General features: G+C 37.8%; 1 protein-coding gene across 8 annotated transcripts in view; it reads right to left on the reverse strand.

The window, feature by feature from the left end:
- DDX4 (DEAD-box helicase 4) overlaps positions 1-20,634 on the reverse strand; it is an 85,570-nt gene that overhangs the window by 59,890 nt on the left and 5,046 nt on the right. For all 8 annotated transcript variants that reach the window (XM_040453092.1, XM_040453098.1, XM_040453068.1 and 5 more), the window contains one exon: positions 13,004-13,064. In XM_040453092.1, coding sequence (XP_040309026.1) covers positions 13,004-13,064 — 61 coding nt within the window. The remainder of the gene's footprint in view (positions 1-13,003; positions 13,065-20,634) is intronic.

The raw sequence follows: 20,634 nt of genomic DNA on the forward strand, positions 1-20,634 counted from the left end.
CTGCATCACACATCACTAGGGAAAAGAGAGCATGTTTAACAGATGTTGCAGAGAAAACATTATGCAGAAAAAAAATGGATCTCTAATTTACATCATATTCAAAATAAAGGATTCAACTGTACACTTTAAAATGGTTAAGCAGGTTAAGCTTCTTCAACTTCATAAAGACTATCTACAAAAAACCCAGAGGTAACATCACACTTAATACTGAGAATCTCAAAGCTTTTCCACGAAGATCATGTACAAGTCAAGGATGTGCCCTCATCACTCCATTTCAATATCATACTGGAAGTTCTAACTAATGTAATAAGGCAAAAAAAGAAAATGAAAGGTATACATATTGGGAAAGAAGAAATAAAACTCTTTTTTCACAAATGACATTATCATTAATGTAGAAAATCTAAAATACAGACAAAAAATGCCAGGAACTAATATGCAATTATAGCAAAGGATAAGGATACCAGATTAATATACAAAACCAACTGCTTTACTATTTAACAGTAATGAACAAGTTGAATTTGAAAATAAAACACATTACCATTTACATTAGCACTTAAAAAAAGTGAATAGGTATAAATCTAACAAAATATACAGATCTCTGTGAGGATAACTACAAAACCCTCATGAACAAAAACCAAAGAACCAAATAAATGGAAAGATATTTCACATTCATAGATACAAAAACTATTGTCAAGATGTCAGTTCTTCACAACTTGATCTATAGATTCAATGCTAACCCAATCAAAATCCCAGCAAGTTATTTTATGGATATTGACAAACCAATCCTAAATTTTTATATGGAGACTTTACATTCTATACCTAGAATAGCCAACATAGTATTGAAGGAGAAGAACAAAGTTGGATGAATGACACTACCCAACTTCAATAGTATACTATATACTATATTATAAACCTATAGTGATCAAGACAGTGAGGTATTGGGGCGCCTGGGTGGCTCAGTTGGTTAAGGGTCCAACTTCAGCTCAGGTCATGATCTCACAGTTCATGGGTTCAAGCCCCGTGTCAGGCTCTGAGCTGACAGCTTGGAGCCTGGAGCCTGCTTCAGATTCTGTGTCTCCCTCTCTCTGTGTGTCCCTCCCCTCCTTGTGCTCTTTCTCTCTTAAAAATAAGTAAATAAAATATTCAAAAAAAGATTTAAAAAAAAGTGTAGTATTGGCAAAAGAATCAATCAATGGAACAGAACAGAGAACCAAGAAACATCCACATAAATAGGGTCAAAAGGCAATACAATGGAGCAAAGACAGTCTTCAAAGAATGGTGCTAGAACTAAACACCCACAGGGAGGGAAAAAAAAAGAACACAGATCCAACCTTACACCCTTCACAAAAATTAACTCAAAATGGATCACAGATCTAAATGTACATGCAAAACTATACAACATCTGGAAGAAAACATAGGAGAAAACATAGATGACCTTGGGTATGGAGATGACTTATTAGACACAACACCAAATGCATGATCCATTAAAGAAATAATTGATAAGCTGAACTTCACTGAAGTTAAAAACTTCTGCTCTGCAAAACGCAATGTCAAAAAAATGAGAAAACAAGCCACACACTGGGAGAAAATATCTAAGAACACATCTGATAAAGGACTGTTAGCCAAAACAAATAACTCTTAAAATTCAACAAGAAAACAAATCCAATTAAAAAATGGGTCCAAGACTGTAACAGAGACCTCAACAAAAGAGATACACAGATGGCAAACAGTCATATGGAAAGATACTCCACATGATAGGACATCAGAGAAATGCAAATTAAAACATTAAGATACCACCATATACCTATATGGAAGGCCCAAATCCATTAACACTGAAAATATCAAATGCTAGCAAGGATATATAGCAACAGAACTCATTTATTTGATGGGAAGGTAAAAGGGTATTGATATTTAGCAAGACAGTTTGGTAGTTTCTTACAAAACTAAACATACTCCTACCATATCATCTAGCAAGAGTGCTCCCTGGTATTTACCCAAAGGAGCTGAAAACTCATATCCACACAAAAACCTGCACATGGTTGTGTTTATAGCAGCTTTATAGCCAAAACTTGGAAGCAATCAATACATCCATCAGCAGGTGAATAAATTTAAAATTGTGCTACATCCAGACAACAGCATATTATTCATTGCTTTAAAAAAAAAAAAACAACTGAGCTATCAAGCCATGAAAAGACATGGAGGAAGCTTAAATGCATATTACTAAGTGAAAGTACCCAATGTGAAAAGCCTACATACTGTATGATTCCAACTGTGTGACGCTCTAGAAAAGGTAAAACTATGTAGACAGTAAAAACAGCATTGGTTGCTAGGGGATAGGGGAGGAAGAGAGATGAATAGGCAGCACACAGAGGATTTTTAGGGCACTGAAAATGCTCTTTTTGATACATGATGGATACATGTCATTATACATTCATCCAAACCCACAGAACATACAACACCAAGAGTGAGCTATAATGTGAACTATGGACTTTAGGTGATTATAAAGTGTCAGTGTAGGTTCAACTGTAATAAATGTACAAATCTGGTTGGGAATGTTGATAATGGGGGAGGCTACGCAGGTGTGGAATAGGTCACATGGGAAATATCTACGCCTTCCCCTCAATTTTGCTATGAACTAAAACCGCTCTAAAAAATCTAGTCTTAAAAAATTTTTTTTAATTTAAAAATATCATAGTTAAAATGACAAATTTTACGTTGTATGTTTATTGCACCACAATTAAAAAAAAAAAAAAACACTTCATTTTAACTGCTATAGACCCATGGTCTGGGTTGACCACAAAAGCCCAAATGCAAAGATCTTTTGTGAATCCTGTATTCACTCATACTGAATACACAATGTTCTGATTTGTCACTGAAATAGTTACCATGAATTTTTTTTCTAAAGGACAGAGTCAGATAATTAAAAGCTAAATGTGTGAAAAGTAAAAAACTCTAACAGTAACAGGTGGTTACTCCTAACGCAGAGGTGACAGAGTTTAATCAAAACTGCAAAAGCATATCAGAAAGTAAAAAAAATTAGCTCAATGACCTCACAACAAAATTTTTCAACAGTAAGACGCATCATGGACAAAGATGACAGATTACAGTATGGAAGGAAATACTGGCCATGTATAAATCAGAAGAGCACAAAATCTAAAATACAGGAGGAATGCCTGCCAATCAATAAGAGAAACAGTGCATGCATAATAGAAAAATGGGCTAAAAACATGAAGAGGCAACTTACAGGAGAAACCTAAAATATTACCAAACATATGAAGAGATACTTCAGCTGTTAATCAGATAAATGTATTTAAAACGATGAGATTTTACTTTATATCCAATAGGCTGGCTAAATTTAGAAGACTGAATAGTATCAAATACCAATGGAGATATAAAAACCTTTATATCCAACTGATGGGAGTATACACTGGCATAGTTATTCTAGAGAGCAATTATTAAGTATTCAGTCAAATTAAGTACACATACACCCATGACCCTCTAATTCCTCTCCTGTGTCCATTACCCAAAGACATTCTCACTCCAGTCTATGAAGGGATATGTACAGAAATGTTCACCTTTGTGGTAGTGGAGGGTGATAAGATGTATTCTCAGGGTCCATTATGGGAGTGGGGGTGGGGTGTAAATAAAACTTGGAGACAAAGGGTATTAAATACCTTGCAGTAGTTACAGTGAAATCAATGATCCATTACAAGTAAGTCTTAAGCATAGTGGTAGGGTGGGAAAGAATGAGATCTTTACCTCAATTACATTTTTCTAAGTTAAAAATACACGCATAGAAAAAACAGGCACACAAAACAGCATGTTTTAAAACACACCTAAAGAAGAACAGTTCCTTTGGGGGAAAAGAGCACCTGATACTCCCTTACATAAATAGCTCATCTAGGACTAATTCAAATCATTCAAAAAAGGGTAATGAAAAAAATCAGCAAAGGCAACATAAGTTCTGTGCCATACTGGGGTGCCTGGGTGGCTCAGTCAGTTAAGCGACAGACTTAACTGACTCAGGTCATGATCTCAGAGTATGTGAGTTCGAGCCCCACATGAGGCTCTGTATTGACAGCTCAGTGCCTGGAGGCTGCTTCAGATTCTGTGTCTCTTCCTGTCTCTGCCCCATTGTGTCATACAATGAGATAAAGAGGAGGGAATGACAAAAGAGGAAAATTAAATAGGAAACAGAGTTTAAAAAACTTAAATCTTAGGGGTGCCTGGGTGGGTCAATTAAGTGTCTGATTCTTGGTTTCAGCTCAGGTCATGATCTCGTGGTTCATTAAATTCAAGCCCCACATCAGACTCCATGCTGTCAGCGAGGAGCCTGCTTGGGATTCTCTCTCTCTCTCTCTCTCTCTCTCTCTCTCTCTCTCTGCCCCTCCACTGCTTGTCCTCTCAAAATAAATAAACTTAAAAAAATAATAATAATAAAAATAAATAAAAACATAAATCCTCTTGACAAACACTAGCTAATTCCTCTCTAGGGAAACTGCTCTCCCCAACAAAACAGCCTGGCCTGGCCCCATTACTTGATAGAGGAGCCAAGCACTCAACATGCTGTGTCCATGCACATAAAGTTGATTTCCTACCAGCATTTTTAATGGCCCACTCAAATACAAAAAAAGCAGGCAAGGACAACCAGACTTTGGCCCAGCCGGCTCCAGTAAGAAAGGTTCCCCAGGCAGACACCTAGATTTGGTGCTCGGCACAGGTCGTCAGGCTCTGGCTTGGTGGCCAACATCCAGGATCTTCGTGGGGCAGCACTCCTTTCCTTCATGGAAAGGAGTCTGGGGGTCACACTAAACTCCAAGTTTAAGTTCTGGACCCTGACATGAAGCAGTGATGCCACTTCTGGGGCTTGTCCATGGCTGTACTCCTGAACAAACTAAGCATGGACCAGGCCAACTCAAAAGTGAGCCCAGCCTGGGCCAGGGGCACCCAAGCGTAACAGGGGCAGACAAGGGAAAGGAGAGAAATTGGTCTGCTGCCTGCGATGGGTCTTAGAACTCAGCCAGTTTTACATCATAGTTACTGAATCCATAATAAGTGTTGTAAAAAAATTTAAGATTCTGAGTGGTTGAAATGATGTCTGGCAGCAGCTTAAATATAATTCAGCCTGCTAAGGTGTTACTGTTTGTGTTGAGTATAATAAGCAAGGAAGACAAGTTAGAAGGAATAGGATATGAAAACCTAAGCAGAGTAAATATTATTTAATTATTTACTGTTCTGTTGTAATTGTGGTTTAGAGGGACTTGCCATTTATTTTTTTTAAATATCTTATAGACTTTCATATTGACTGTATTTCCTGATTACTTAACAAATTCATCAGATTATTAATTTCAAAACAGCGTCAGAGCACTTGGGTGGCTCAGTCCATTAAGCATCTGACTTCAGCTCAGGTCATGGTCTCGCGATCCCTAACTTCAAGCCCTGTATCAGGCCCTTGTGCTGACAGCTTGGAGCCTGCTTTGGATTCGGTCTCTTTCTCTCTCTCTCTCTCTCTCTCTCTCTCTCTCTCTCTGCCCCTCCCCCCTCACACTCTGTCTCCGTCTCTCAACAATAAACAAACATTAAAACAAAAACTTTCCAAACAGCGTTAATAGTCTCAACCAAGAAAACATAATTACTAGAGTTAAATATTCAAAAGATATGTGACACCTTTATGGAAAAATTATAAATAAACAGGAGATAACCAGGCCCATATATGGAAAAACTAACTACAGTAAAGATACTTTTTTAAAAAGTTTAGACAGAGAGTGAACTTGTGAGTGGGTGAGGGGCAGAGAGAGAAGGGGAAAAAGAGAATTCCAAACAAGCTCCCTGTTGTCAGAGCAGAGCCTGATGCCAGGCTCAATCTCATAAACTGTGAGAACATGACGTGACCCAAAACCAAGAGCCAGATGTTCAACTGACTGAACTACCTATGTGCCCCAAAGACACTTTCCTTCCAAGTTAATACATAAATTTACTGCAGTTTTATCAAAATGGCAGTAAGATTTTTCTGAATGTAAATACAGATACTAGGGGCACCTGGGGGATCAGTCAGTTAAATGTCTGACTTTGGCTCAGTTCATGATCTCGCGGTTCGTGGGTTCAATCCCCTCATCGGGCTCTGGGCTGACAGCTCAGAGCCTGGAGCCTGCTTCAGATTCTGTGTCTCCCTCTCTCTCTCTGCCCCTCCCCAACTCGCACTCAGTTTCTCTCTCAAAAATATTTTTTTTTTAATTTGTTAAATAATAAAAAAAAAAGTTTAAGGGGCACCTGGGTGTCTCTGTAGGTTAAGTGTCCCAACTTCGGCTCAGGTCATGATATCACACAGTTTGTGAGTTTGAGCCCCACCTCAGGCTGTGAAAGCTCAGAGCCTGGAGCCTACTTCAGATTCTGTGTCTCCATCTCTCTCTGCCCACACTGCACTGCCACCCCTGTTCACACTGTCTCTCTCTCACTCAAATATAAATAAACATTAAAAAAATTTTTTAATTAATACAGATACTAAATTTTTATCTGGAAAAATAAGGTCAAGTATATGATTCTGAAAGAATAACAATGAAGAGGGAATCATCCTAACAGATAATAAAATTTACAATAAGCCACAGAATTAATAGAGCTCTATTTGTGCATGGATAGACATACAGAGCAGTAGAAACCAAAAGAGAACACAGATGCAGACTCTACTGGGTTGAACAGTGTCTACCCAAAATTCATGTCCTTCCTAGAACTTCAGATTATGACCTGATTTAGAAGTAAGGTTGTTGCAGATATAACTGGTTGAGTTATCATACTGGAGTAGGGTGGGCTCTTAATCCAATATGACTGGTATCTCTATAAGAGTAGACGCAGAGACCCAGACACACAAAGGGAGAAAACCTTGTTACAGTGGAGGCAGAGATTAGAATTAAAGAGCTTTCAGTCAAGAAATACCAGGGATCAACTGCCACCACCAGAAGCTAAGGGAAAGGCATGGAACAGATTCTCCGCTAGAGGCTTCAGAGACCGCGTGGCTCTGCTAACACCTTGATTTCAGACTTGTAGCCACTAAAACTCTAAGAGAATCAATGTTTATTGTTTTAAACCACCCAGCTGTGGCGCTTTGTTACAGCAGCATTAGGAAACTAATACAGAAACCTTCAAAAGAAGTGTTGGGACAAATGACCTTTCTTTTTGGAAGCAAACATTAAGGTAGACCACCAATATACACCATTACATTCCAGATAAATTTAAAATCTAAACAGAACAAGTAAAACTTAAGGATTTTGGAAGAAAATTTTGAATATCTTTGTAAACTAGATATAGAAAGTTTTCTTACAACACAGAAAGTAAAATAACCTAAGAAAAGATTGATACATTTTCTCAAAACTGAAAATTTATATACAATATAAGCATAAAAGAGAAGACATACAACACAAAATATTTATAACCTAATGTAGCCAACAATTAATCAATACACAAATTATGTAATGAAATCCTAGAAATGAAGGACAAGTGATCCAGTTAAAAAAAAAAAAAAATAGGGGCGCCTGGGTGGCGCAGTCGGTTGAGCGTCCGACTTCAGCCAGGTCACGATCTCGCAGTCCGTGAGTTCGAGCCCCGCGTCGGGCTCTGGGCTGATGGCTCAGAGCCTGGAGCCTGTTTCCAATTCTGTGTCTCCCTCTCTCTCTGCCCCTCCCCCGTTCATGCTCTGTCTCTCTCTGTCCCAAAAATAAAAATAAAAACGTTGAAAAAAAGGAAAAAAAAATTAAAAAAAAAATAGGCAAAGGATATAAACAGGCAGTTCACAGTGCTCAACACAAATGGTCAATGAATAAAATGGAGTAAAAATTGTGACATATTCAGATAATGGAACATGATACAAAATTAAATCAGTTCTGTATATATCAACATGGACAGATCTCAAAATGTCAAATAAAAACTGCAAGCACAGTAAAACAAAGCATTTGTGCATAAAATACAAAGTAGACTTATTTATAAGTACTTATGTGTATTTAAAAATTAAAAACTGAAAAGTTACTACATACATTATATTTGTTTCTTGAAAGAGAGAACAGATACAAAGAACAATATTCAAGAGAGACTAAAGAGGATTTCAGTTTCATCTGTCATATTCTACTTCATTAAAAGGAAATTTGAAGAAAAATGCTAAATCAGTGGTAAATACTAGGATACATGTTATAATGTTCCCTAATTTTTTGACTCTTAAACTTCTGAAAATTAAAGTAATAAACAATGAAAAATAAAAATCAAAAACACAGAAAACACAGGAAAGAAAAAACTCTAAGTAACAACAGAAATAACCTTCAAATAAAACTAACAATCCTCAGAGAAAAAATAACACAAGGAAATTTCTCAAAAGTGCAGAATATGTATTTCAGATTTAACAGGCTCATTAGGTGTCTTACACAATAAATAAAAAGTCCCACATCAAGGTACATAATCATTAAATTTTCAGTATTCAGAAGACAAAATGAGATCCTAAAACTTTAGAAGAATTCAGAAAAATAGTCATACACAAAGGACCAGAACTCATTAGAATTTCATGTACAATAAGGCAATATGAAGTCTGTGGAGGAAATTATTTCCAACCTGAAATTTTATTCTTAAACTATTAAGCATGAAGGTAAAGACACTTGTAATATCTCAAATTTATGTCCTATTCTTCCTTTCTCAAGATGAAAGAAAACTGACTCTACCCAAGTGAGGGGGGGGGTGAAAAAAAATTAAGACAGAGAAAACATGGGATCCATGGAAAACTGAACAGGAATGAAGAAGAGGTGAAGTTATTAATTCTTGGGATGCGAGCCAAGAGAGCAGCAAGTGTACTAAAACCAAAACAGAAGAGAACATAACAGAGCATACTGTATAAAAAAACAAAGAAATGTAACCATAACATATTTTATGTCTCAAATGAGAATGATGCATACACAGCCATGCAGATATAAAAAAACGAATTTAGATTTTTAAGCAAAAAGTGTAACTATTAGGAGAATGGGAAGGGAAGAAGTGTGAGGGAGGTTGCACGAGGGAAGGGGAAAGGCTAAATACTCATGATAGATACTGAGTTAAATGATGAATGAGAAAGGGAACTAAATGTTTTCAATTGTAAGGTGTGTAGTTACCAAGTGACATTTTAAAATCAGTTAACATGAATTTTTTCCACTGAATTTTGCAAAGAATAAGATTATAATAGTTGACTTAGGAGGGTTTCTATGACTATCATTAAAAGCAACATGCATTTTTGTTTTTTTTTTTTGACAGAGAAAGACAGAGAAACCATGAGCTGGGAAGGGGCAGAGAGAGAGAGAGAGAGAGAGAGAGAGAGAGAGAGAGAGAGAGAGAGACTGAGAGGATCCCAAGCCAGCTCAGAGCCAGAGGCTGGGCTTGATCTCACGAATCATGAGATCATGATCTGGGGCAAAACCAAGTCTGCCACTTAACCGAGTGATTCACCCAGGCACGCCAAAAGCGATATGCATTTTAACAAGATTCTATTTAAGATTGTTAAAAGGATGTGGACGGTAGGTAAACAAAGGAAAAGCAAGACACATAGCTGTGATAAAAAGGAACATGTACAAGCTTTCCAGTTATGGAATGAATAAGTCACAGTAATAAAAGGTACAGCATAGGGAATATAGTAAATTGTATTGCAATAGCATTGTATGGTGACAGATGTGAACATAACAATGTATAAACTTGTAGAATCACTATGGTGTATATGTGAAACTAATTTAACATTGTATGTCAACTATACTTCAATAAAAATTTTTTAAAAACATGTATATAATATGCCATTGGAATACAGTTATGTATGTAAGAATATATGCAGAAATCTAAAACATCTCAGTCATCATACTCCCAATGGTGGCTTAATCTGGGGGCCAAAATTTCAGATCATTTCTTTCTTCCTTTTTACCTGCATTTAAGGGTTTTTTTTTTTCTCCAAGCACATATTTAGGTATTGGCATAGATACATTCATTAGCTTCATATGCATTTCTATAATAAAAAGTCCATTTCTATGAAAAAAAAAAAAAAAAGAGCTACGGGGCGCCTGGGTGGCTCAGTCGGTTGAGCGTCCGACTTCAGCTCAGGTCACGATCTCACGGTCCGTGAGTTCAAGCCCCGCATCAGGCTCTGGGTTGATGGCTCAGAGCCTGGAGCCTGCTTCTGATTCTGTGTCTCCCTCTCTCTCTGCCCCTCCCCTGTTCATGCTCTGTCTCTGTCTCAAAAATAAATAAATGTTAAAAAAAAAAAATTAAAAAAAAAGAAAAAAAAGAGCTACAAAAAATACTTGTAAATTGCATGCTTACCTTCTTGTAGATAGCATTTTTCATTACCTGATTTCATTTCATTTGCCTAAACATTCAGAGATCTAATGCTAAAGTTGGTGGCTGTTTCAATCTAGCTTCTTCAAGATTTCACCACAAAACAATGTTCTACTTTGATATACATCTAAATTTTATTTCCTTTACAAAAATTGGTTTTCAGCATCTGAAAGAACAAGGTTTCTCCTGATGATATAGTAATCTATGCAAATAAACACAGAATCTTTTACCTGTTTGTCTTTTCTGGATATTTCAAGTACACATGCATGTAAGTAGTTCATAAGGTGGAAGCAAAGTTAGCCTTCTGCTGGGGTTTCAGCAGGCAGCAATTTCATCAACTTTTCTTAATCTGAATATTCTATATGAAACCACTACATTTAAAAGTTTATGTAAAATAAATACATCTTGACAACAGCAAAAGCATCTCTTAACTTCTGTCAAGATAATTACTTTGAACTTAAGGTGAACACGGGAATTAAATTTTGCTTTTAATTTTTATTTTTTTATTTGAGAGAGAGAGAGTGCAGGCAAGCAGGGGAAAGGGAAAGAGGGAGAGAGAGAGAAAATCTTTTTTTTTTTTAAGTCTTTTCATTTACTTATGAGACAGAGACAGCATGAGTGGGGGAGGGGCAGAGAGCGAGGGAGTGAGAGAGAATCCCAAGCAGGCTCTGCACCCCAACTTGGGGCTGGAACTCACAAACCATGATACCATGACCTGAGCCAAAACCAACTGTCGGACGCTTAACTAACTAAGCCACCCAGGTGCCTCAGGAAAGAGAGAGAATCTTAAGCATCATCCACACTCAGTACACAGCCTGACCTAGGCTGAAATCAAGTCAGACACTTAACTGACTGAGCCACCCAGACACCCCAAAACTCATGATATCTTGATGGCTTCCCAGGATTAAACAATTACCCTGACAGGTCACTACTACTGCAACTTACTTCAACAACCTTATAGCCTACAAGATACTCATTTTATTTTTTTAGCGTTTATTTATTCTGAGAGACAGAGCATGAGGAGGGAGGGGCAGAGAGAGAGGGAGAGAGAGAGTCCCAAACAAGCTCCATGCTGTCAGCGCAGATTATGGTAGGGGGGATTGATCTCATCAATTTTGAGATCATGACCGGAACCAAAATCAAGAGTCTAGCACTTAATAAACTGAGCCAACCAGGTGCCCTGAGACTCATTTTAGACCTAAAGACATCTGCAGGTCAAAGTGAGGGAATGGAGGAACATTTATCATGCAAAAGGATGTCAAAGGAAAGAAAGCTGGAGTACCAATACTAACATGGGACAAACTAGATTTTGTTCTTGTATTGTTTTTATCCTGTTTTGGTATCAGGGTAGTACTGGTTTCATGGAATGATTCTGAAAGTGTTCCCTCTATTCCGTTATTTGTAAAACTTTGATAAAGAGTATCATTAATTTTTTTTAATATTTGGTAGAATTCACCAATATAACTATAAGGTCTTGGGCTTTTCCATGCTGGAGTTTTGATTCTTAATTCAGCTTCATTCTTTTTATTGGTCTAAGAAGATTTCCTATTTCTTGGATTCAAGATTCATGATTCAATCATGGTAACTGGTGTGTTTTTAGGAATTATATGTTTTATTTTCCTAAATTATCTGATTTGTATTTAAATGTATATAATAATCTGTTATCACACTATGTATTTCTGTGGTTATCTACCATCTTCTCTTCCATTTCTTTTCAATTTTGAGTCTTTTTTTCCTAGTTAATAGAATTAAAACATTGCCAATTTTGCAGGGATTTTTTTTGAAAAACTGGTCATTACTTTTAATGTTATGTAACTGTTTATTCTAGTCTGAGTTTTTTGTTATTTCCTTCCTCTACTAAGTTTCAGCTAAGTTTATTCTTTTTCTAGCTCTCTGCAGTGTCATGTTAAGTTGTTTAACTTTTTTTTTTAATGTGTATTTATTTTTGAGACAGAGACAAAGCATGAACGGGGAAGGGTCAGAGAGAGGGAGACACAGAATCTGAAGCAGGCTCCAGCCTCCGAGCTATCAGCACAGAGCCCGACACAGGGCTCAAACTCATGGACCGTGAAATCATGACCTGAGCCGAGGTTGGATGCTCAACCTACTGAGCCACCCAGGCGCCCCAACTTTTTTTCTTAATACAAGCATTTATAACTTAAGTTTCACTCTAACATCTGCTTTTGGTGCATCCCATAGGTTTTGGAATATTATGTTTTCTTTTTCTTTTGTTTTGAAACATATTTTGATTTGCCATTTGATTTCTTAACTGACCCATTGCTTGTGTAGTGTTAATATTACATATTAAATATTTAATATTTACAATGTAAAAACAAACAACAACCTAATAATCCCATATCCTACTTCCATGTGTCAGGAACCCTGACAATTCTCTAGTGGTATGAAAGACAAATATACAACTTCCAAGTTGGGCAAAGGATTTACAGGAAACCTACAAAACCAAATAATATTAAAGCACTATGGTCTATATCACTATACTCTCTCCTCTCTTGCTTCCTCTAGCTGGAAGTGGCCCTCATTAAAAACATCCCAACAGAATGAATTCTCACAGAAATCTAACAAACACTATTTATAAGATGTCTACTAGTCTGCTCCTTATTCACTAGGTGAAGCCTTTAACCTAGAAAAGGATCCATCTTTTTGCCTCAACACATACCTGATGATGAAGCTGGAGTCCTGTTAAAAGTGTCTCCATTTGCTCCAGAAGAATACCTCTCCTGTTAACAGGAAGAAAAGACTCATTTTCTACTTTGAAAATAAGAATGTGTCATCACAAATGCTAGAAAATTTTAACAACCAGACTTTGTTCCAAACAAAACAGTAACAGGCTCTAAGATTTTCTACGCCACTCATTCCTTAATTATTCCAAAACCTCTTCACTTTAATACTGAACGTATAGCGTATTAATGTATCACTTAAAACATTGATCAGCAAACTATAGCTATGAGCCAAAACCGGTCAGCCACTTGTTCTTGTAAATAAAGTTATACTGGAACATAGCGATCCTCATTCATCTAGAAATGTCTATGGCTGCTTTCCCACCATGATACCAAAGTTGCAACAGAGATCCTAAATTCTGTGAAGTCTAAACTATTTACTATCTAACCCTTTATGGAAAGAGTTTGCTGACATCTGACTTAAAAGTTTACTCACTCATATATTTGAAAAGTATAATTAAGTACTATTATTATATAAATAAAATCTGAACAAAATAACACATGAATAAATCAATGCCTGACAATATACATTTTTAAAAGTTCTGTATTTTACACTATACTCATTAACAACGCACAGAATAAAGTAGAGCACAGAGGAGAGCAGTGGACAATAGTTTCTACAGTAAAGTACTACAGGAATTTATCTTTAAAACTTCAACTTTGTTTCTATAAAGGGAAACAAATTAACATGTTCACAATTTTTTAAAATAAATTCACTCTAAAATAAAAGGTCACTGATGCACTAAAAACAATATACCTATATATGTACAATGTAAATGCAGTATAAATACAATGAAGTGGTTCATGTTAGCTACTGGATCAGAATATGCATCATTAACTTTAATCAAACTTTTCACAGCAACAGCTGAAATGTTGATGATGTTCTCAAATACTACCTATCCCATTTTCCCTACCTTAGTCTCAAAAACTATGTATTTGCAATTAATATATATGTATTACATTTCCAGGGATGTATTTCTATTGGGCTCAGAAATTTCGACTTTTGTTATAAAACCAATAGCTAAATGTCAAGTTAATTTGGGAAACTTCCAATATTTCTTAGTGTATCTCTGGGTTAACAAAAACTTGAGTAACCTTTTTCTCACCTTAACTCCTAGGGTGCTCTTATAATCATTAACTGACACCTTAATTTCCCCTCATATAAGCTACCTCTACTTAGGACAAAACTTACAGAAGAGAGGTCTCAAATTCTTGCACATGAAAAGCAGAATTCAATACTTTAAAAATGAAAGGTGTCCTAAAACTTAAGATGATACCTTAATTAACTGGTTACTTTAGAACAGACACAATATTTCTTTACCTAAGTTCCTTTAAATAAGTCAAAAGAGTGCAAAAGTAGTACTTCTTTTCTTTTTTTTTTTAATTTTTCAATGTTTACTTACTCTTTTTTCTTGAGAGGGAGAGACAAAGCATGAGCAGGGTAGGGGCAGAGAGAGAGGGAGACACATAATCTGAAGCAGGCTCCAGGCTCTGAGGTGTCAGCACAGAGCCTTATGCTGGGCTTGAACTCATGAACGGTGAGATCAGGACCTGAGCTGAAGTCAGCCACTTAACTGACCACCCAGGTGCCTCAGTAATGCTTATTTTCTAAGATTTATTTCACAAAAGACACTAAATGACTTTTAAAACTACTTTTATAAAGCCCAAAAGCCACCCAATTATTCTCTGAGTTATTAAGAACAGAAAGGCAAATACTTTTGGGATTTTGGTAATTACTACAGTATAAAGTTCCAATTTACAATTACCATAGACATTAAAACAAGAATGATCTAGTTTTCTATCTTTAAAGTGCAATTCTGAAGACTTTTTTTTCCTAGTGGCCAAAGTATTATCAAGTGACTAGAATCCAAAAAAGTTCTGGTTTTATCTAAGTGATATAAAGCTAATAAAGGTAATGAGACACTTTGGCAGTCAAGAACTTAAAAATTATTATTAGATGACCTTCAGGCTGTGGAATTTAATATTCCACATACACGAAATTTAAAAATTCCAAGGCAAATTCTGAAACAAAACATCATTAAAGATTCTTACCCTTTTTCATTACCTTAAAAATAAATTACCTTCATATTCCCTTCTGCTACTGCAGCACTTCGCTCTCTTAAAACAAAATGTCTACAGTTAGTTGCTGCCTCTACTTTTTCATATCCCTTTTTTCCTTAAATCTACTCCAGTTTAGCTTCCATCCTCATTCTACAATGAAAATGCTTTTAATAAGGAAATTATGTAATAAAATTACTACTTTTATCTTTCATTCTACCAGAGCTCTCAGCAGCATTTGAAATGACAGACTATTTCCTTCCTCTTTATAACATTCTCCTCTTGGCTTAAGGAACCCACAATTCTCTGGTTTTCTTTCTTGCTCCAGTGGCTACTTCCTCCTCAGTCTCCTTTTGCCAGCTCCTCTTATACTGGACCTCTCAAGTTGGACTATCCAGGGTCAAGCCCTCTAAATCTGTTTTACACTATCAACTTTACCTAGTCTCGTAGCTTTAAATCACATTAACACACAGGGACACCTGGGCGGCTCAATCAGTTAACTGTCCAACTCTTGGTTTCAGCTCAGGTCACGATCTCATGGTTAGTGCACAGAACCCGCCTGGGATCCTCTGTGTCTGTCTCTCTCTGCTCCTCCTCTGTTCACAGCTGTCTTGCTCTCTCTCAAAAATAGACATTAAAAAAATTTTTTTTAATAAATTTAAAAAATCCCATTAATATACAGATAATTACCACATTTATTTTAATGTTTATTTTTGACAGAGAGAGAGAGAGAGACAGAGCATAAGCGGGGGAGGGCCAGAGAGAAAGGGAGACACAGAATCCGAAGCAGGCTCCAGGCTCTGAGCTGTCAGCACAGAGCCCGACGCAGGGCTCTAAGTCACAGACCGCAAGATAATGACCTGAACTGAAGTCGGACGCTCAACCGACTGAGCCACCCAGGTGCCCTGATAATTACCACATTTATATCTATATCCCGGATCCCTCTTCTAAGCAACTAATGCATAAAAGCTATTTTACTTTTATGTTTTCATAGCCATCCCAAATTGAACACAACAAAGCTAGCATTCTTTGTTTTTACCCCTCCCAAGCTTATACATTTTTCGGAGATTCCCCATTTCAGCAAATGGAACCATCTTCTATCCAGTTGCTTAAACTTAAAAGAAGTCTATGGTACAACACAAGCAATATAGTCAATGATACTGAAACAGCATTGTATGGTTTAGAGATGGTAGCTACACTATCATCAGCATACCTTAACATACAAACTTCTCAAATCACTGTACACCCAAAACTAATATTGTGTATCAATTATACTTAAATTAAATAAAATAATAAAATTTAAAAAAACTAGACATCAACCTTGATTACTCTCTTTCACTCCCCACACCCAGTCAAGCCAGTCCTACTAACTCTAAGCTCACAACTACCTTCAGGCCCCTCTCCCTTTGCTTTTCCCTTTCCCTCTCTGACTTCATTTTCTACCACTCTTGTTTCATCTTACAGTGCTTTAGCCACACTACATGTAGTAGGATGAAATATGGCCACCCACATTACCTTATTTGGAAAAAGAATGCAGATATAATTACAGATTCTGAAAAAGAAGAGATTACTCGCTTATCTGTGTAGGCCTTAAATGTCACTACGAATGTCCTTATGAGACACAAAAGAAGTTAACCAAGGCCATGGGAAGACAGAGCAGAGAAATTAGAAATTTCAAAATATTTTACACATAAGGTTCTCACACGCAGCTACAAATAATTCATTCTCATTCTGGTAAACACATTTCTTTTGACCTTCTATGTACTCTTAATATTTTCAATTATGAAATATCACACCCTTTAAAGGTCTTTTTCTTTTAAAAGTCTTTTTCAAGGAAATGAATATTTCCACCAACATAGTAAGGTTTTGATCTCAATGACTTGTCAGAGCTGCTATTCAAATGAATTTATAGCTGGACAATTTATGAACCTTGGAGATGCCTCCTCCCTGTCCAATTTGGGGTCCGATACAATTTCATGTTTTCTTCCCCCAGACCCTTAAATTCCTTAGCAAATATATCTTTCATTTTATATTCGGAATCCCCTGAAATGCCTAAGGATATATCAATTTATACAAAGTACCAAGATATCATTTCCTATTTTAGGTTCCATGTCAAATAGAGCTGAGATAGGTTGTCCAAATAAAATGACCAGACAGGTTATATCAGACAGTGTCACATAAAATTTAAATTTCAAACAAATTATTTCTCCTTCTTTGATCTCATACAGAAATTAAAGTCCCAAAATACAGACAATATTATCCTCCATCCCTTCTTCTGATTGATCAGTCCCGGCCAGATCAGCCCCATTCACATCCACAGTTGAAGCTGGTCCTTTCTTTGACAACTGCTACATGGAGACACCTAAAATTACTGCAGTTACTTCAGTACCTCCAGGGCTGAAAAACTCCAACTCTTGAGTCTCATGTATCACACACAGATCTAAGGTTCTAGAGAGCTAGCATGTCACACAACAAAAAGCAAACACCTCAAAATTTAGAAAAAACAACCAAAGCCAGGAACAAATGTGACTGTTCTAGGAGCTTACAATGTAGGCCCTAATTTCTGTATCTGAGAGCATTTTCCAAATAAAATTTCTCTCCCCCAAACATTTCACAATCAAAACTTATAGTGAAAACATCTCCCACACACTATGAGAGAAACCTACTATAAATGATAAGAGTGTATAGACAGAGAAAAAAGAAAACAAAAGGCTCTCTAGTTTCAGTTTCTCTCTGGTGTCACCCAATCTCTATCAGTTGACTAGAATCTGTTGGCTGTAAATTGACAATTCTTCTTCAAGAGGATTCAGTTTTCTCTATTCTCCAGACCTGTTCCACCAACATCTCTGCCACCTTTGCAATCTTTAGCCTTCTCCTCAGCTTTCTCATATCTTCTCATCACTCTACTCTAGACTTAATTGTTTAGATTGGGGCTGGAAGAAAATGGCGACGTAAGAGGACGCTGGGCTCAATGCGGTCCTGCTGATCACTTAGATTCCACCTACACCTGCCTAAATAACCCAGAAAACCGCCAGAGGATTAGCAGAACAGAGTCTCCGGAGCCAAGCGCAGACGAGAGGCCCAAAGAAGAGGGTAGGAAGGGCGGCGAGGCGGTGCGCGCTCCACGGACTGGCGGGAGGGAGCCGGGGCGGAGGGGCAGCCTGCCGGCCAAGCAGAGCCCCCGAGTCTGGCTGGCAGGAGTGGAGGGGCCGGACGGACGGAGTGTGTTCCCACAGCAACGTCTGGGAGGTCATAAGTTAAACAGCTCTGCTCAGAAAGCGGGAAGGCTGGAGGACAAAGGGAGGGAGACTGCTGAGCCCCCGGATGACAGAGCTCAGTTTGGTGGGGAACAAAGGCGCTCGCCAGAGCCATCTCCCCTGCCCATTACCCAGCCAAAATCCCAAAGGGAACCAGTTCCTGCCAGGGAACTTGCTCTGGGCTTCTGCGGAGCCAAACCTCCGGCAACGGATCTGACTCCCTCCCGCTGCCACAGGGCCCCTCCTGAAGTGGATCACCTACGGAGAAGCGAGCTAAGCCTACCCCTCCTGCCCCCGTGCACCTTGCCTACCCACTGCAGCTAATACGCCAGATCCCCAGCACCACAAGCCTGGCAGTGTGCAAGTAGCCCAGATGGGCCACGCCACCCCACAGTGAATCCCACCCCTAGGAGAGGGGAAGAGAAGGCACACACCAGTGTGACTGTGGCTCCAGCGGTGGGCTGGGGGCAGACATCAGGACTGACTGCGGCCCCACCCACCAACTCCAGTTATACACCACAGCACAGGGGAAGTGCCCAGCAGGTCCTCACCACGCCAGGGATTATCCAAAATGACCAAACGGAAGAATTCCCTCAGAAGAATCTCCAGGAAATAACAACAGCTAATGAACTGATCAAAAAGGATTTAAATAATATAACAGAAAGTGAATTTAGAATAATAGTCATAAAATTAATCGCTGGGCTTGAAAACAGTATAGAGGACAGCAGAGAATCTATTCCTACAGAGATCAAGGGACTAAGGAACAGTCACGAGGAGCTGAAAAGTGCTTTAAACGAAATGCAAAACAAAATGGAAACGACGACAGCTCGGATTGAAAAGGCAGAGGAGAGAATAGGTGAACTAGAAGATAAAGTTATGGAAAAAGAGGAAGCTGAGAGAAAGAGAAATAAAAAAATCCAGGAGTATGAGGGGAAAATTAGAGAACTAAGTGATACACTAAAAAGAAATAATATACGCATAATTGGTATCCCAGAGGAGGAAGAGAGAGGGAAAGGTGCTGAAGGAGTACTTGAAGAAATAATAGCTGAGAACTTCCCTGAACTGGGGAAGGAAAAAGGCATTGAAATCCAAGAGGCACACAGAACTCCCTTCAGACGTAACTTGAATCGATCTTCTGCACGACATATCATAGTGAAACTGGCAAAATACAAGGATAAAGAGAAAATTCTGAAAGCAGCAAGGGGTAAACGTGTCCTCACATATAAAGGGAGACCTATAAGACTCGTGACTGATCTCTCTACTGAAACTTGGCAGGCCAGAAAGAATTGGCACGAGATTTTCAGTGTGCTAAACAGGAAAAATGCAGCCGAGAATCCTTTATCCAGCAAGCCTGTCATTTAGAATAGAAGGAGAGATAAAGGTCTTCCCAAACAAACAAAAACTGAAGGAATTTGTCACCACTCAACCAGCCCTACAAGAGATCCTAAGGGGGATCCTGTGAGACAAAGTACAAGAGACATCACTACAAGCATAAAACATACAGACATCACAATGACTCTAAACCCGTATCTTTCTATAATAACACTGAATGTAAATGGATTAAATGCGCCAACCAAAAGACATAGGGTATCAGAAAGGATAAAAAAAACAAGACCCATCTATTTGCTGTCTACAAGAGACTCATTTTAAATCTGAGGACGCCTTTAGATTGAGAGTGAGGGGATGGAGAACTATTTATCATGCTACTGGAAGCCAAAAGAAAGCTGGAGTAGCCATACTTATATCAGACAAACTAGACTTTAAATTAAAGGCTGTAACAAGAGATGAAGAAGGGCATTATATAATAATTACAGGGTCTATCCATCAGGAAGAGCTAACAATTATAAATGTCTATGTGCCGAATACTGGAGCCCCCAAATATATAAAACAATTACTCATAAACATAAGCAACCTTATTGATAAGAATGTGGTAATTGCAGGGGACTTTAACACCCCACTTACAGAAATGGAAAGATCATCTAGACACACGGTCAATAGAGAAACAAGGGCCCTGAATGGTACATTGGATCAGATGGACTTGACAGATATATTTAGAACTCTGCATCCCAAAGCAACAGAATATACTTTCTTCTCGAGTGCACATGGAACATTCTCCAAGATAGATCATATACTGGGTCACAAAACAGCCCTTCATAAGTTCACAAGAATTGAAATTATACCATGCATACTTTCAGACCACAATGCTATGAAGCTTGAAATCAACCACAGAAAAAAGTCTGGAAAACCTCCAAAAG

Source organism: Herpailurus yagouaroundi, unplaced genomic scaffold (assembly GCF_014898765.1).
Source record: "Herpailurus yagouaroundi ecotype Mexico unplaced genomic scaffold, PumYag 29, whole genome shotgun sequence".
Classification (NCBI taxonomy): domain Eukaryota; kingdom Metazoa; phylum Chordata; class Mammalia; order Carnivora; family Felidae; genus Herpailurus; species Herpailurus yagouaroundi.